We start from the raw sequence: 18,547 nt of genomic DNA, 5'->3' as shown, positions 1-18,547 counted from the left end.
CAAAAAGACCAAAAAAAAAAAAAAATCTTAAACTTGAGATTTTTCTGGTTGCAGCTCGGCAGAAAGATAGGAGAATCTTGCTTTGTTAGCTTCTCCTTACTGTAACAAAATACCAGAGACAATCAACTTAGGAAGGCTTTTATGGCTGAAGGTTTCACAACATGGTTGTTTGGTTTACTTGCTGTCTTGTCTGTGGGGCAAAGCACTGTACTTTATCACGGCACAGCATGGCTTTCTGATGTGAGCAGGAGTGAAGTGAGACACTGCTTTCATCATGACTGGAAGGAAGCAAAGACAGAAATAGGAAGCAGCCAGGATCCCAGTAAGACCTTCAAGAATGACTACTTCTGGCCACAAGACCAACTTGCTAAAGATTCCACCATCTTCTAACAGCACCGCAGGCTGGTGCCCAAGCCCTTAACACATGGACCTTTGGGGGGCGGGTATACTGAGCCCAAGCATATCACATGCAAAAAACAACAAACTTGAGATAACCAGAAAAAACAAAGGAACACAAACTTGGGCTGGGGATACTGCTCAATGGTAGTGTGAGCATATGGGAAGTCTCAGGTCCAGTTCCCAAGACCAAGACAAACATCAATAGTGTTTGGTATTTTTCAGCAGAGCCCACATCCTAGGAGCACCTATAACGTATTCAATTAAGTGTTGGATACAGAAGATGGCTTGTTTGCATGCACAATACATGTATTAGTACATTTGAAACTCTCTGTAGTTCTACTCACTAAGGTTTACCTTATAAACCTTTCCTTAAAACGGATAAATGTTGGGTTTGGTGGCATGCCTTTAAACACACCACTTGGGAGGCAGATCTGTGTGAGATCCAGGCCAGCAGGGTCTACACAAAAAATGCCAGGCCACTTGGGGCTACAGAGAGACCCTGTCTCAACAGCTACAACAATAAAAAAAAAAAACCCAAACCAACCAACCAAACAAAAACTGAAAAATGTGGCATTAAAAACTTGAAAGGCTGAGGTCAGGCGATTGCTCAGCTGGTAAAGCGCTGGCCACCAAGCCTGAATGTCCTGAGTTCTCTCCCCTCATGTAAGAAGCGAACAACTGAAACACACACAGACACCACATACAAATAAATTCATGTTGGGGGAAAAAAAGCCGAAACGGTGAAAGGCCATCATCAATTTCAAACACCTGCACCATTCCACTTACTCCAGCAGCCAGCCTTCAGGAAGGCAGCGGAAATAAAGAGATACTAATATGAATCACTTGCTGCTATGTCCTTAGTTGTAGGAAACCCAAGGGTTTTGTTTTTAAGTTTGAATCCACGAGACCAAGCAAGTCCTCTCCCGCTTGGAGAAGGAGACGCTTCTCGGCCAACGCATCTGGCACTCAAGTCTAAGTCAGAGGTTATTTTTGTTATTTCGATACAAGGGTTGCTGTAGCCCAGGACGGCCTTGAACTCGCTATGTAGCGGAGGATTGCCTTTATTAAACTCCTGATCCTCCAGCTTGCAGGCCTGCGTCACCACGCCGGGTTTCCAAAGGTTCTTAACTGTTGAGTTCGGGCAAATTCAAGAGAATTAGGAAAGCTGGCGCGTGTTTGCCCGGCACCCCAAGCACACTTGCGTGCGGGGTTGGCTGCTTCAGACCTGCCAGACGTTTCCCAGCAGGAAGAGGCGGAGCGCAGAGCAGCGGAGGAGAAAGAGCGCGCGGAAGGTCCTCAGCCTTGGCGCCAACCGCACCTCAGCCGTCTGCTCCGCTATGCCTGTCGCCGGCCCGGAGCTGCCGCCCCCCGCGCAGCAGCGGGGCGCCGAGTCCTCGCCACACGGGGAGCTGCAGTACCTGGGGCAGGTGCAGCACATCCTGCGCTGCGGCTTCAGGAAGGAGGACCGCACCGGCACCGGCACCCTGTCGGTGTTCGGCATGCAGGCGCGCTACAGCCTGAGAGGTGAGCGCGGCCGTCGCGGCTGGCCGGGAGGGACCACCGGGGGGTGCCCGGCGGGCTGGGCGGGGAGCGCGTGGAGGCGGGGGCGGCGGGCCACGGTTGGTCCTCACCCCGGCCCCCGGGCGCTTAGCTCCGCATCCCTTTAGGGCCGCACGTGGGAGTGACAGCCACAGCTGGTCAACCGGGTGTAAAGGGCTCTTCTGCCCTTGTTCTCCCAAGCGAGTCCCCCTCCAGTCGTGCTCTGGAGAGCTCTGCCCGGGCTTGACCTAGCGGAAGTCCAGAGGTCCTCATCTTTGCTCCTCCTCTGCCCTCCCTTTATCGACTGTTTGCCTTCGTAACTTTAAAAAAGCTGGAGCCAAGAGTGGCCTGGGCGGGGATGCGGAGGCGCGACGAAAGGGGAGGGCCGAGAGGTCCCGCCTATCGCCCAGCCTTTTAAAGAGGAAGGAGGGGCGCCTAGACATCCGCTTTTCTCTCTTCCTTCAGAATGGCTCCAGGGAAAAATCATCCTCTTTGAGTTGTTGGCTTCAGGCTTTCCGGGGACCAAGGGAGGGGTTGGGAAGGGCACCTCTGCCATCCTGGATTGTGAACCGCTCAATTGTGGGGGGGGGCACCCCATGTTTCTGTGTGTGGGGGTTTACTTTTTGGGTTTTTTTTTTTTGTGTGTGTGTGTTTTGCTGTTTTGTCATTTTGAAACAGGTTCTCACTATATTGCTGGAACACCTTGTAGACCAGGCTGGTCACGAGCTCACCAGAGATCCGTCTGCCTCTGCCTCTGCTGAGACGACAGGTGTGGGCCCCCAGGACTCCAGGGTGTTTAAGGCTCATGTAGTCACAGGGAAAGCCTACACCTGCCTCTGGTTCTGCAGCAGCTTTTGCAGTTTTCTCTAAGCCGAGGAATCCTATGCACTGGCCAGCCGAGGGCAGAGGACTCGCATGAACCACAGACCAATGTTTAATCCAGTCCGTCTGCTTAGACTGTGGCGAGTTACTACTTTGGTTTTCCTTCTGCTTTCCCGTGTAGGTATCAAAGACAGAGAAAATAGTGCTCATGCTGTAACAGTCTATAGCCAGGCTCTCCCTCCAGTCAACTTGGCAGTTCTGCCCCCTCTGTCTCTTAAGCTGTGCAAACTTCTGTGTTGCCGCTTAATGCTTGTAAAGTGATGATTAGAAAATTCCCCGAGGTTGGTCATTCTGAGGATTAAATAGGTTTGTGCACATAAAGTGTTTAAACAGTTGCTGTTTTTGATAGACTTAAAAATAACAGGTCAAGCCTTTAATACCAGCACTTGGGAGGCAGAGGCAGGCAGATCTTTGTGAGTTCGAGGCCAGCCTGGTCTACATAGTGAGTTCTAGGACAGCTGGGGCTACAGGGAGACCCTGTCTCAAAAAAGACAAAAAAAAAAAAAAAAAAGTCACTTTGTTGTCTAAATATTTGAAAACTATTCTTTAGTTCTCACCACTGTGATGTCTCCTCTCTCCTGGCCGAGTCTGCTTTCTCTGGCAGGAGCCTGGTGGAATCTGGGGTGGGAGCCTTTAGACTGTGTCTTGGGGCACATTTTGGGTGTTGCCATCACACCTCAGTGACAGGATTCGCACTGGCCAAGTAATGGGTGGGAGCTCTTGGTCTTTTCCACATGGGCATCCCACTTGTGTCACTGGGGGGACCGCCTGTGCAGTCACTGCATTGTGATGCAGCAGGGCAAGAGTTGCAGGTCCTGATTATTCCTGCCATCACTCCAGGGCTTTTGTGTCCCAGGCAGTTTCCTTCCATAGAGAAAGTTGGATGTGGCTTGTTCTATTGTCCCATGGTTTAACTGTGTGACAAACTATTTTTCAGATGAATTTCCTCTGCTCACGACCAAACGAGTATTCTGGAAGGGTGTTTTGGAGGAGTTGCTGTGGTTTATTAAGGTAAAGCTGCTACTATTAGAAGTTGCCAGTCTGTTTTCAACAGCAGCCAGTGAGAGCCTTTTAAAAGTCTACAGTGCTTAGCCACTCCTGTTTCACTCAGCAAAGGCCATGGTTCTTACCTTGGCTAATTTTCTTCTTCTGCTCTGTCTCACCCATCCTGGCCGCTTCACTGATTTTGAGCACACTGGGATAGCCCCATCCAGGTGATCTGTAATGTCAGCCTTCCCACTTCCTGGGTGTCGGGTGAGTAAGTACAACATCTTGAGCTTCCCAAGGTTTCTTCTATTTCCTGTGGTATCCTCAGGGTCTAGTATGTAGCCAGAAAGAGTGACACACAATAGACCCTCAGCATCTGTTGGTTGCTGAATAGATGTTAAAGAGTCAAATAGGTACGTTGGTTGTACTGGAGTGGCTTACTGACAGGTGGTAGCAGCCTCAAGTTCCTTCCTGTGTCCTGGTCCTGAACAAGTAGGGTTCTGGTCAGTGATGATTGAGGGTACCCAAGGAGACAGGCTCAGTTCTGGGCCATGCCACAAGTTCAGCCTCTTCTATCGAACACCTGGGGAAATGGCTCAGTGGGTAACGAGTGCTTGCTCTGCAAGCATGAGGACCTGACTTCAGTCCCCAGCACTCATAAAAATGCTGGGTGCGACTGCCTGTGCCTGTAGCCCCAGTGCTGTGGTGGGGTGGTGGGGACAAGGGTCACTGGCCCATGCTGGCTGCCAGTCCAGCCCAAACAGCAAGCTTCAGTTTAGTCAGAGATACTGACTCAAGGGAATAAGGTGGAAAGTGATAGTACATGATGCTGTCCCCTGGCCTCTGTAGGTTCATGCTTCCTTGTGCACATAATGTGTGCATAGAACACACAGAGAAAAAGTCTTGGACCAAGTATACCCTAGACTATGTATCTGTTTTAGTAAGAGTTGAAGTTGGATATAGTCTGCCTGTTCAGTATTCGGGTATATTGTTTTGTGCTGGCCTCTCAACTGACAGCCCCTGACTCAAGATATAGCCTCAGAAGTCTCAGAGTAGAACATTCGTAAAACAGCTAGAGCCCAATCCAAACGATGGAAAAGGGAGGCTTAAAACACAACACAAAAGATTAAGAAATGATTTGTTGGAAGTAAAAAAAAAATTAAACTTTAAATAGAAAGTAAGCTAGATGCTCAGAAATAAAATTTAAAATAAACCTTGGTTTCAGGATTCTAAGTACTTACTAGGTAGGCCAGACTGGCCTCTGGTAGCTACTCTATTGGGGACTTGATCAAATACAGGGGTTAGAATACACCTGGAGTAAGAGCAGACCTGAACTGCAACTTGTTATCTATGGGAAGATGGAGCCATGACATAACTGGTGTCTGCTGACCTCTAAGCATTTTTCTGGTGTTTGCTGTTCCTCATTTGACATGTGGTAAACTGTGTGTGTGTTCTTTGATAAGATGAAGCTAAAGAGGGAGGAGGAGGAGGTAATGGAAGGGGTGTGCTCCAGGCCTAAGTACATGTGGCATCAAAGCCCTGTTGATAGCTGTTAGAGCACATGATACCCAGGAAGCAGAAGGGGTCTATCCATAACCTATGTGATCAGGATATGGGTTAGGATGTCAGGGGACCAATCTAATGGGATGAAATGTAAGAGAAATAAACATAAGGTTTTGTGTTTGGCAAATATATGTATAAATATACAGAGAGTAAACACAGCTTTATAGTGGTACATAGATTAATAAAATAGCATCGCATTTCGTACAATGTGACATGCATTTTCTGGAAAAGCTAACATTGATTAGTCTGATCACTAGAAATATCCTTTAGCCAGGTATGTTTACATGAATGGATTGCACCTGAAACATTACACAAGTCTTGTGATGTCCATGTTTGGTTAAACAATTCACAACTGTCAGAACAGGTAGGATATTTAAAGGACTTGGATGTGTTTAGAACATTAAAGGGGAAAATTGGGGAGAGGACTCAGTGGGTAACAAACTAAGTATTTGCAAGCTTGACAGCCTGAGTTTAAATTCCTGGAACCCACATAAAAAGCCCTATTCAGTAGTGTCATCTAATCCCAGCACTCCTACCGGGAGATGGGAGGTGGAGACAGGAGAATTAATTGGAAGCTCACAGGCTAGCTAGCCTAGAGTAGGTGATGCAGCAGCAGAAACAAGAGAGACCCTGCCTTAAGGTGGAAGGAGAGAATGAGCCTCCAAATTTGGCCTCTGACCTCCACTCATGTGCCGTAGCATGCTCATACCTGCACCCACATACACATACGCACAAATTTAAAAGTTGAAAGGAATAAGAAGAAATTACTTGAGGGTTGTTCTAAGAAAGATTAGACCATTCTGTAAACCCTCAAAAGTCTGGGCCTGGACTAGCTTGCCTAAAGATAGGCTGTACATGGACAGTGTCAGGTGTTTATCCCCCAGTGTGTCATGGGTGGGAGGCTCTTTGCCTCAACCCGGATGGCTCACAGTCTCCTTGGATGCCTGTTCTACTCTCCTCTCTTCCAGGGATCTACAAATGCTAAAGAACTGTCCTCCAGGGGAGTGAAAATCTGGGATGCCAATGGATCCCGAGACTTTCTGGACAGCCTGGGATTCTCCACTCGGGAGGAAGGGGACCTGGGTCCAGTTTATGGCTTCCAGTGGAGGCATTTTGGGGCAGACTACAAAGATATGGATTCAGGTGAGGAGGTGGTGATGCCTCAGGTTTTCTGAGTGTTCTTCCTCATATGAGTTTGATCTATTAGTAGAATCTGGGGGATAAGAAGTCCATGTCAAGGGAGCTGATATGTAACATTCAGAGGCTGTGCTGGGTTAAGGTGGAGAAGCCACAGCTATTCATGAAAGCTGAATCACACTCTTGGTGACTAGCAGTTACTGGACACTCACTGGATGCTTAGAACTTTCTATATTAGTGCCATTGGCCAATAGTGTCAGGGTTGATCTGCCTGTGTCTGAGGTATAGGGTAGAAGTTCATTTGGGATGAGATGACAGAGATTGCCTTGTGACTACCATTTACTTTGCAAGGCTGAGCCACTAGCATACTCTTGGTGGCACTGGTTTCCCAGTTCACTGCTTGGGATATCCTTCCTCCCTGCTCTGTAGGGATGGAAGAAGAAAACATCTCATTTTGTGATTTGGATCTCTGTCTGTCTTGGTAGCACCATTTGCATGTCAGACCAATCTCCAGTCTTTGGAACTTCCTGCTTCATACGTCCCTAGGACAGGTTCCAAAGCAAATGGCATATTAGGGTATGTGTGTGACTGGGCAAAGACCAGAAACCTGGACAGTATGCTTTTCATCTTAAGGGAATAGTCACATTCCCTATCTAGCAAATGGAAGAATTTGGGTATTTATATGCAATCATGAAATGTTTTTAATGTTGACAACTTTCAGAGGTTGTAAAACACTTTGTGGACCAGGAATAGGCAAATTGATAGAGGTAGAAAATAGAATAAAGGTTGCTAGGTGTTGGGGTGGAGCATGGTGTGATAGGACATGGCGTGGTAGAATTAATGGGTACAGAGTTTTATTTGAAAAAGTTCTGGAAGTGCACAGTGTGATTGCATACGGTGTTAAGTGCACTTAATGTTGCTGAACTGTATTCTTTAAATAGTTAAAATGGGCTCAGTGGGTAACAGGCTTGTAGCCAGCTTGATGACTTGAGTTCAATCCCTAGGACCCACGGGGAGGAAGGAGTGAACTAATTCTCACAGGATATCCACTAACCTCCACATGCATGACATGGCATACTCTTGCCCACACATACATGTAAAATAACTAAATGGGCTGGAGAGATGGCTCAGCAGTTAAGAGCACTAGCTGCTCTTGTAGAGGACCCATGTTCGATTCCCAGCACCCATGTGGTGGCTAACAACCGTCCATAACTCTAGTTCCAGGAGAATCTGACACCCTCTTCTGACCTCTTCAGGCATTACATGACATAGGTGCATGTAGGCAATACACTCATACACATAAAATAAAAATAATAAAATATTTACAAAAATAAATAATAAAATTTTAAAAAATAGTTTTAATTGTACATTCAATGTTTTTATATACTTTTATCTTTTTATTTTATTATTTTTTTGGAGACAGAGTGTTACTCTGTAGCCCTGGCTGGCCTGGATCTCATTGTGTAGACCAGACTGGCTTCTGGAGTTTTGAGATTCATTTATTTATTTAGGGACAGGGTTTCACGTGGCCCAAGCTGGCCTCGAATTCCTGATCCTCCTGTCTCTACCTCTCAAGTGGTAGGATAACAGATAGATGCCATTGTGTCCAGTTTATCACAGTTTTTTTTTTTTTTGGTCTTTTTGAGACAGGGTCTCCTTGTAGCTCCAGCTGTCCTGGAACTCACTATGTAGACCAGGCTGGCCTTGAACTCACAGAGATCCACCTGCCTCTGCCTCCTGAGTGCTGGGATTAAAGGCGTGCACCACCATGCCCGGCCAGTTTATCACAATTTTTAAGAATGCAGTATGGGCCAGACTTACTACATGTAAATGGCAGTAGATGCTTGGACTGTGACTGCTGTCCTGGGGCCTTTTCTCAAGGACAGTCGTATTTTACCAATGGTGCTTGGTATTCATTAATTTTTATTTGCTTAAGGGGCCTCGTAAAATGACTGCCGTAACTTAGAGTTCTTGAGTGCTAACTATTGTATTACAGTGGGGGAGTTTGTCTTGTTTTTAAATTTTTCTTTTAAAATATAAATTAGCAGGATTTCTTTTTTAATGTAGAGAGTTTGCTGAGTCCCTTCACTGTTTCCCCCACTGTTTCCCCTGTTGATGCAATCTGTATCAGATTCCAGCAGTTTTTGCACACTCATTTCTGAGTGTATATACAATATTAATGCATGTCAGTTTGTGGAACTACCACCACCACCAAGATACAGAATATTTCCTCATATTTTTCCTTTTAAAACCTTTACTATTACCATCTTGACACTGTGATTGTGAGAGCTACTCTACTAAAATGTTGACATACCTCCCAAGTATGTCCAGAGGAGAGAATAGGAATTAACTCTGCTCTGTTAGCAAATCACTTGTCAGCTTCCAGTTCCATCTCAACAGGAGGCAGGGGGTTCAAGTCCAGAGACTAGAACTGGAAGGAAAGTACAAGATCATTAAAATCATTAGATTTTTTTCCATATATTTCCAAGTCAGTGGTGTGTCTAGTGACTAAATTATAATGACATTTTGGGCAGAAGTGTGGGTAGAACAATTCTTGAGCATGGTCCTGTTAGTTGAGGAGTCTGTGAAATTCTAGCTTCTATTTGAGATAGTGCCTTCTGTGGGAGCACAGTAGACGGTGTTGGTGGATGTGACATGGATGGTTGATAGGTACAGAAACCGAGTCGCATGGGGACACAGGAAGAATCCAAGACTACTGAGATGGAGATGGTTAGTATATTCTGGTTTTTGTTAGTATAGCAAAATATTTATAAAGCTACACAACCTTGTAGAAAAGAGGTTTATTTAGATCAGTTTCTTAATCTTTGCCCACTGTGATCACTTTTCGCCACATCTGTGGCCTTAGGTATATAGGTACGTGAAACAGATATACAAGCCAAACAGTTACTGATACTAAATCATAAAAATTTACTTTAAGCCAATTCTTTGGTATACATGCAAGCATTTATTAAAGATAAAAGCAAATTTTGCAAACTAAGGAGATGGATTTTTACATAAAGAATTAAATCTTGGCTGAATATTTGATACTGTAGGTCATAGGGTATTTTCAAATGTTTTTCAGAGTTGATAGTTTGGTTTCGTAATTATCAATGTTGAGAGCTCCACTTTACATAAATAGTACAAAATGGTAGAAGTATGTTTAGGGCCATTTCAGAAGTTATTAGAACTTCTGTCCTAATTTCAAGCCAAAAGTCAGCAATTCAAACAGCATTTTTTATATTTAACTTTATTTTTTGGTTTTTTGAGACAGGGTCTCCATTGTAGCCCCGGCTGGCCTGGAACTCACTAGGTAGACTAGGCTGACTTCAATCTTACAGAGATCGGTCTGCCTCTGTTTCCTGAGTTCTGGGATTAAAGGCGTGTGCTATCATGCCCAGCTCAAACAGCAATTTTAAAAATTGGATACTCTAACACAATATAATCCAAAGATTCATGAATTTGGGCTGGTGAGATGGCTCATCAGATAAAAGCGCTTGTTGTGCAAGCCTAATGACCAGTGTTCAATCCCTGGAACCCACTGTGGAAGGAGAGAACCGACTCTCCCTAAATGTTCTCTGACCTCCATATGTGTACCATGGTACACATGCCTGTAACTCACACACATCATGCATATACACAGCAATAATAAACGTAAAATTTAAAGAACAAAAAAGTAACAAAACCAAAATAATTTGATGTATGCTGAGGAATGATAGAAAAACATTCTTTGTTTTCTGTAATTAAAGCATTATGTTTCTAGAAGCCAGAAAACGTACGTACAGTAAAACACTTCAGTTTATAATGAAGAATAGTGTGGAATCTGAGGTGAACTGTTTCAGGCAGCATTTGTTGGTGCGTCGTGGTATGCCAACATGCACAGTGCAAAGTGTAGGCTATATTCAGAACCAAGGCTGCAGTGAAGTCCCAGAATGCAATGCGAGGGAACGCTGCCAGAAACACCTCATATCATTATGCATTTGATTTTTAAATTAATTTTTGGATGTTACATGTTTAGAAATCTTTTACTGTTGCCAAGATTTTCATGACCCCTACATTTAGTTACACGGTCCCTTACGGAGTCATGGACCCACAGTGTGAGAAGCTGTGACTGGATCTCAGTGCTGGTGGTTCTAGTGCTTACATTTGGTGATAGTCTTCAGAGCCCCAAGGTGACACAGAGTATCACATGACAAGAGAAGCATGTATGTGTGTGTCTTATGGTCTCCTTATAAAGCCACTAAGATTCTTCATAGGTGCTCCACCCTAAGTATCTAATCCTAATCACCTCCCAAAGGCCACATCTATATAAACACCATAATTGGATTAAATTTCCACCCCCCCCCCTTTTTTTTAAGATTTATTTTTAATCATATGTATATGTATGTATACCAGTACTGGAGCCCATGGAAGCCAGAGAAGTTGAATCCTCTGGATCTGGAATTATAGGTGGTTGTTACCAGCCTGATTTGGGTGCTGGGAATCCTCTGGAAGAGCAGTACATGCTCTTAACCATTGAACCATCTCTCTAGCCCCAAATTTCTACTCTCTTACTATTTGAAAATGAGGATTACACATGAACCCTTGGATGACACATATCCAAACTACAGTAGTTAGCAACAGGGGCAGTTAGGAGGAGGAAGTGACATTATAGTACACTAATAATCTGAGAGACCCGAGGGACTCAGAAAGGACCTGGAACTCAGCCCAGCATGATCTACAAAATGTGCAAAATGACTGCACGACACGGATGCAACTACCTACATGCAGGCAATACACTCAAAATGAAAATAATAAAATAGTTTTTATTAAATGTGCAGAATATGCTGGGTATCTTTTAACCATGAGGTAGGGAGGTGCAGTGAGTGAATGATGTAATAGATGACCTCAGGGCCACCTCATGATGCTGTGACTAACATGTGACTACTATGTGTGCATGCTCTCTCCTGACAATTCTACAGATTACTCAGGTCAAGGAGTAGACCAGCTGCAGAAAGTGATTGATACCATCAAAACCAACCCTGATGACAGAAGAATCATCATGTGTGCCTGGAACCCAAAAGGTGGGTAGCATCCCAGTCATCGTCCTGTGTTTTTCAATATTTTATTTATTATTTTTCTTTTATGTTTGAGTATTTTGCCTGCGTGTATGTAAATGTGCCACATGTGTACATTGCCTGTGGAGGCCAGAAGAGGACGTTGGATCCCCTGGAACTGGAGTTACACATTGTTGTTAGCCACCATGTGGGTGCTGAGAACTGAACCTGGGTCCTCTGGACGAGCAGCCAGTGCTCTTAACTGCTGAGCCACCTCTCCAGGCCCTCAGCTTCCTTTGTATGAACTGGCTGGTTCACCAAAGTGAAGCAAGGTAGACTTGTGTGCTGAGGCACTGTAAGACCCTTGGAACTGCCCCCAGTGTGGTTGACTGTGACCTTGGGCAGCTCACACCTCTGCTCCATTGTCACCTTCATATCGTGGGGTGAGCCGCATGATCCTCATGTATGCATTTATATCTGTTCTTACTCTAGAAAAAGTTAAATTGCTTGTGAAAATTTACACCTAAGATTTTAATTTGGAGCACATGAGTTTCAAGTAACCTTTGTTCACTTCTCTGTTGCTAACACTTAACTAGATTGTAAAACTAAACTACCAGGGTATATTAAGTACCCAGGGAAGGTTATTTGTGTCTCTAATAGACAATGGAAAGAAGTGCCTGGGATGGTATTTTGCTATGGCCACTGCAAGTGAAATCATTTAGCTTGTATTTGGTGCCATTGAAGACAGCCCAAATCCTTAATTTCAGCTCAGATGGGATAGCGTTGCCTCAACATGAATATATGCTTGCAAGTTCCTTATGCTCATGGACAAGCTTCCATCAGTTTCAGGCCATTGCTGCCAGGGTGGAGAAATAGTCTGACTTTGACATGATGGGAAGTTGTGGGTCGTGGGTGCCACTGAAGCCCGGTGTTTTTTTCCATGATGGCTCGCTTCTGTTTCCTGTTTTACCTTGTCTATACCTATGCTCTTTAAAACCACCCCTTGTTTTCCTCTGCTGGCTCCTCAGATCTTCCTCTGATGGCACTGCCTCCTTGCCATGCCCTCTGCCAGTTCTACGTGGTGAATGGGGAGCTGTCCTGCCAGCTTTACCAGAGGTCAGGAGATATGGGCCTTGGTGTGCCCTTCAACATCGCCAGCTATGCCCTGCTCACCTACATGATCGCACACATCACAGGCCTGAAGGTGGGCTGCTTTCAGAAAGGATGGTTATATCCAGCTGAATGCTTTAAACTCCTAGAAGGGACTTTAGTCTGATTAGTAGAAAATTTGATACATATGAATTAGACATGAACTGACTCACCTTTAAGCCTCCATGGAGCGTTTTTGTCATTGGAAAGCTAACAGGTTCTTTTCTGAGAGGCCTTGGATTGACTGCATATTCTGTTTGATGTTTTTATTCTAAGTTTTTATTTATTGTGTGTGTGTGTGCGCACATAGGTCAGTGGCTAAAGGAGTCAGTCTCTCCTTCCACCATGTGGGTCCCAGGGATCAGACTCAGGTTGTCAGTTTAGGCAGCACTTTTACCCACTGAGACATCTCGTCAGCTGCTAATCTGTTTTAAAATTATGTTTTAGAGGAACTAAAACTAAAATATCGACCGTTCTGTTCTGTCCTGTGGGATTTTCTAGCCAGGTGATTTTGTACATACTTTGGGAGATGCACATATTTACCTGAATCACATCGAGCCACTGAAAATTCAGGTAAGAAATGCACCTGTTATATTCTTTCTCTTGGTGAAAGGCTGATTGACAAGGCATTCTTTGTCACAGGCACTCTGCTTGATGCTGTGTCCAACAGTGGAGTGCTCCAACTACAGGGCTTAATTCAGGGAAGGGAGGTTGATGGGGACAGGCCAACACCTGCTTTAGCTACCATAAGCACTGAACATGACAGGTGCTTTAAGGTCCTAAGCGCCAGTACCAGAGAGGAGGAGAGCTGCAACTAGCCAAGAGATTTGAGACCTTCTCTGAGTTGGTATTTTAACTCATATTTTTTTTCTTGGAGAGTTGAAATACAAATGTTTGCCTTTAATTCTATGCTAAGTACAGTACTTAAGTCTGAACTTTCAAAAGCCTGTCTGTTCAAATTCCCAAGGTACAGCCACCAACAAATAATAACTGGAAATAGCAGTAAGATCAGGAATGTCCATGCGTTGTGAACCCCAAGGGAAAAAAACAAGAGTTGAAGCTCTTCCCCTTCCTAGGGTGGATCTGTAAGAGGTTCTTTTGTGGGCACTTGGCTTTTTGAGAGTGACTGCAGGTTGGTTCAGCTGCCTCTCTACACTCACAGTAAGGGGAGGTCATGACCTTTGTTCACATCCTAACTGCCACTGGGCACTCATCCCGGAATCCTGGCTCACATCTTGTCAGTTGTCCATAGATGCCTTCTTTTCTTTCTCTTTTGGCTACAGACAGTTGGGTTAGAGATTGTGGAACTCAAGAAACCATGCTGAATGCTACTGTGAGTTACAGCTAGAAAAGTAAACAAGGGTGCACCTTGTGTTTACTCTATTAGAAGTCACCTGGTGGCTTAAGCCTGTACTCACAGCTTTCTTGGGAGGCTGAGGCAGGAAGATTACAAGTTCAAGGTCAGCCTGAATGACTGACCAAGACCCTGTCTCAGAAAAAAAAAGTAAAAAGAGCTGGGAATGTAGCTTAGTGGTAAAGTGCTTGTCTAGCTCTCGCGAAGGCTGTAGGTACAGTCCACAGTATTGCAAAAACAAAAACCAAAGCCTTCCAGTATCACTCTGTAAACTAGTACTTTGTGATAAGATTCGTGTGTTTGTTGGAGGAGACATGAGAACAGAATCGAAGCAGGTTGTACAAATACTGCAAAATAATGGCATGATTTTGTTTTTAGCTCCAGCGAGAACCAAGACCCTTTCCAAAGCTCAAAATCCTTCGAAAAGTTGAGACTATTGATGACTTCAAAGTTGAAGACTTTCAGATTGAAGGATATAATCCACATCCAACTATTAAAATGGAAATGGCTGTTTAGAATGCTTCCAAAGATGCTGTGGATATTGTCAGTCTTTAGGGTTTGGGCCTGATGCCCAGGGTAAAGTTCTTTTTCCTCTAAAGGAAAAATGAACTAGGTCAAAAATCTGTCAGCGACCTATCTGTTACTATTCATTACTTTCTAAGGAGCTGTCATTGACATATATTAACTGCCTTTTAAAAAAATATTCACTGAGAATACATTAAAAACTGAGATTTGTAAGTAGGGAGGGAACTAAAAATTTGTATACTCTTAGCAAAAACTACATGTCTGTGAAGAAAAAAGGATGGTGAGTTTCATAAACTGTATAAGCTATCCCTCCATACCTGAAACTCAGCTATAATATAGTTCACTTATAAACATTCAAAGTTATGTTTTCTATGTTACTGTTATAAAGAACTGTTTTGCATTTGTCCGCTTGTTTTTTTAAACGTTTTTTATCACATTATTTTGTGTGTATGTATGTATGTATGTATGTGCACATGTATGGAGGTCAGAGCACAACTTGGAGGAGTTGCATCAGGCAATAACATTCTGTTACTATTGATCTGCTCAGCTTCTGCCACAAATAGATTCACCTGAAACCAAACCTTCATTAGCATGCTCTTGTGTGTGTGTGTGTGTGTGTGTGTGTGTGTGTGTGTATGTATGTAAATATCTATGTATTTTTTTCTCTCCCCAAATTCCTGGCCTTGGACTCCCTATGTGGCTGAGCATGACCTTTAACTCCTGATCCTCCTCAACCTCCCAAGTACTGGGATGACAACAGTGTACCACCACACATTATATGGTGCTGAGGATTGAACCCAGGATTTCATGCATGATAGGCAAGCACTCTACCATCTGAGCCACATCCCTAGCCCTCTTTTTTTTTTTTTTTTTGATAGGGTCTAACTCTGTACCCAGTTGGCCTAGAACTCACTGGGTATCCCAAACTTGAGATTTAAAGTATAATTAGAAGGGCTGACTAAACCGTGCTTCCTCCTATTTTTCCATGATATACTTCAGTATAGCTGCATTTTATGTGAAAATCTGACAAGACAGAATTTTTAGTTATTTTGGGGGAAGTATGGGTCAGGTCTCACACCACAGCCCTGGCTGGCCTGGAACTCACTATTTAGCCAAGGCTGGCCTCGAACTTGGCAACCATTCAGCCATCTTGACTGCTGGGATACAGGTAGGAGGTGCCATGCCTGGCTAATGGTTTATAAGAGTTATGAAAGTGTGAAGAGATACTGTTGTTGCCATTAATTTCAGTAGGGTGTGAATTCTTTAAAATGCTTATACTGATGAACAGAAGTGCTGCTAAACCATTTTGGAGCTAATCCACAAAATCTTTTTCCTTCTGTTGTGCTACCCGATCCACCAGGTGTTAAATAAAATAAGGAATTATTTCAACAAATTATGTAACATGCTTATTTTTAAGGTATGGTTTAATACCTAGATACCAGCACTTGATAGACATTTTAAAAACATCTTTCTGGGATTTGGGTTAGGTAAATTAAATTTGCATTAAAATCAAGAACAATATTGACTTGTTAAAATAATCAAATAATAATGAACTGATTCCTGAGGTTAATATGATTTGCAGCTAAACTTTATATAATTTTATAAAACTATCCAAAAAATTTTAAGCATTTTCAGTTTAGAAAAAAGTGTTAGGGCCAGACACTCAGTTTTCTTGAGCAGTAAGGAGTTTCTTCCAGACTTCTCCATCTGGGTATTGGTATTTCTTTATGGACGACTCCTTCATCTCTGTTGAGTAGCCTGCATCCTAGCAGAGACAACAAATTGGGACACATTAATCCACCTGGAACAAAAACTTCTGTTTCTGCTGTTCCTAGAGATGCTTTTTAAATCTAAGCCAGAAGTAATTCATTGTTGTAGAAATAAGTTTGGGGGCTGCAAAGATGGCTCAGCACTTAAAGCACTTGCTGCTCTTTCAGAGGACCAGAGTTCAGTTCAGCACCCGAGTCAGTGACTGAGAACTATCTGTAACTTAGCTCCATTTGATCTGATGTTTTCCTGACCTTTAAGGGCACCCACACTTGTGTACACACACCACATACAGATATGCACATATCCATAATTAACGTTAGTTTTTAAATAACTTGCAGTTTGAGAACAAAGAGGCATACTTTATTGACTATTGGGATTAATTATTGAAATTAAAACTTCTTTTGATAGCTCAACATCTATTGGTGAAAATGAGCTGTAATCTGGACAAAATCAGGATAAAATGACTCAGATCACAAAGTTGTAGTCAAAACCTATTAGGGTACTAATGTATAACTGGGGCTGGTTTTTTGGCAGAAGGAATACCTGTTTTAAGGTCTCAGTGAGGAAATGCAGTATAATTTGGCTGTGGTCTTCAGAAGGTTTTGATATTTATTAAAGAGCCATTAATTTCTACATACTGAAAAGCAGTTCTTCAAGTGTCAAAGCTTTGTAATCCATGTTCAGGGCACAACAGCTGCTGGCAGCATGTTTACAACATGTCCTAGGCCTTCACTTACCTTGGGAGGCAGATAGGAAGCATGCTTGATTTTTACAGGATACTTGAAATGTTCATGCAGGTGGTCCACATATTCACACATCCTAGAAAATTGGGGCATTAGTGCCTGAAGTTAGATAACTTGTAAGCTAGTAACTGACAGCAGAAGCGAGCATCCCTAAGAAATGGTGAGCTGGGAGGATGACAGTGCTTCCTGTACAGATGTGAGGACCTGAGTTTGATACTCAGAACCCACATAAAGCCGGATGTGGTAGAGTGCATACAGACAGGGAGATGGAGACAGAAGGCTCTCTAGCAGCCCAGGGGAGCCAGCTGGCCTGGAGTATGCAGTGGAAAGGAACAAAGAGACTGTGAGACAAGCTAGGAGGCAAAGACCAACACCTCAGCTTGTCCCCTGACTTTCACACATGCACCTGCATTGAAACACATGAGCATGCATACACACACACATGTTTTTAAAGGGAGTTGGGGTTGTAGCTCAGTGGTAGAGCTCTTGGCTTGGATGAGACCCTAGGTTTAATACCCAAAATGGGTGGGGAAGATGCAAAGTTTAGATGTAATTGTGCATGTGTTGATACAAAACCCTTCATCGCTGAGGTGCTTTCATCTATAAGACAGAAATGCTGGGGCTGAGGTGCACTCTAAACTTCCTTACCACCCAAAAGGTTATGTAGTACCCCAAATCAATTCAGATTCCATAAACACCTGGGATTATTTTGATGCCCAAAGCCAAATGTTAGTTAACTAGATTAAATTGCCAAATGATGTTCCTGCCACTTCAGTGATTTAGCTGAAAAGCACAGGTTTTAAAATCCGGTCAATCTGTTCAACTTGTATGTCTGCCACTTTCTAGTTTTGTAGGTAGGTACCTTTCACAATAATGGGATGTGTGCCACCCTGAACTGGGAATGCACAAAGAAACTGGCAGGAGAGAAGCTCATGGTTCCAAAGCATACGATGCTACATGTCCTGTGTAGGCAACAGGATGTAGATAAAGATCCTGCCGCATGGGGAGAACAGGGGCCCTCAAAAGACGAGCAGAAAATGCATTTATGCAGATGGAATGTCAAAGCAGGGGGGTCGGGATGGCAGTTTTGTACAGGGCATTTCTGAGCAGCCAGGCTTGTATGAGGCACTGCTTGGGGTGTCACAGCAGGGACACTGCACTGAGGTGCTTGGGTGGAGCCTCCATCTCTCAGGAGCTGCATAACTTTTCAGGGTTGATCAGAACTTCCCCTTAGTCTTGAAGGCAAGAACTGAAGTGAGAAAGCAAATGTAAAATAACCTAGGAAGGTTAATTTTCTTTGATCTAGAAATAGTCCAGCCAGTATTAAATGGAAGGGAAAACAATGATCAAGTTCAGCCTCCATCTTCAGATTCCCGTGAGATCAAATATTTGCAGCAGTTCCACGACATGGGCTTAGGTTTCCTTCCTTCCAACTGAATATTTGTTATAGTATAAAAAAAATTTAG

General features: G+C 43.7%; 2 protein-coding genes across 6 annotated transcripts in view; one reads left to right on the top strand and one right to left on the bottom strand.

Moving 5' to 3' along the window:
• Positions 1–1,109: 1,109 nt before the first annotated feature.
• On the top strand, positions 1,110–14,972 carry Tyms (thymidylate synthetase). The gene is made up of 7 exons (XM_008826954.3): positions 1,110–1,923; positions 3,758–3,831; positions 6,339–6,513; positions 11,466–11,567; positions 12,569–12,744; positions 13,191–13,262; positions 14,422–14,972. The coding sequence occupies exons 1-7, from the start codon at positions 1,737–1,739 to the stop codon at positions 14,557–14,559; spliced, it is 924 nt and encodes a 307-aa protein (XP_008825176.1). The 5' UTR covers positions 1,110–1,736; the 3' UTR covers positions 14,560–14,972.
• A 1,002-nt stretch (positions 14,973–15,974) lies between these two features.
• Positions 15,975–18,547, bottom strand: part of Enosf1 (enolase superfamily member 1) — a 35,437-nt gene continuing 32,864 nt past the window's right edge. For all 5 annotated transcript variants that reach the window (XM_017796568.2, XM_029560556.1, XM_008826951.2 and 2 more), the window contains 2 exons: positions 17,076–17,157; positions 15,975–16,333 (listed from right to left, as the gene is read on the bottom strand). In XM_017796568.2, coding sequence (XP_017652057.1) covers positions 16,232–16,333; positions 17,076–17,157 — 184 coding nt within the window. In that variant the 3' untranslated portion in view covers positions 15,975–16,231. The remainder of the gene's footprint in view (positions 16,334–17,075; positions 17,158–18,547) is intronic.

The sequence above is a fragment of the Nannospalax galili genome, unplaced genomic scaffold (assembly GCF_000622305.1).
Source record: "Nannospalax galili isolate Female #2095 unplaced genomic scaffold, S.galili_v1.0 scaffold511, whole genome shotgun sequence".
Lineage (NCBI taxonomy): Eukaryota > Metazoa > Chordata > Mammalia > Rodentia > Spalacidae > Nannospalax > Nannospalax galili.
Note: the sequence above shows the minus strand (reverse complement) of the source record. Positions and strands in the feature narration are given on the sequence as shown.

Coding starts and splice junctions, on each gene's coding strand:
- Tyms (XM_008826954.3), top strand. CDS start 1,737: ATGCCTGTCGCCGGCCCGGAGCTGCCGCCCCCCGCGCAGCAGCGGGGC. Junction 3,832..6,338: donor AGTTGCTGTGGTTTATTAAG/GTAAAGCTGCTA, acceptor CCTCTCTTCCAG/GGATCTACAAATGCTAAAGA. Junction 12,745..13,190: donor CACACATCACAGGCCTGAAG/GTGGGCTGCTTT, acceptor GGGATTTTCTAG/CCAGGTGATTTTGTACATAC.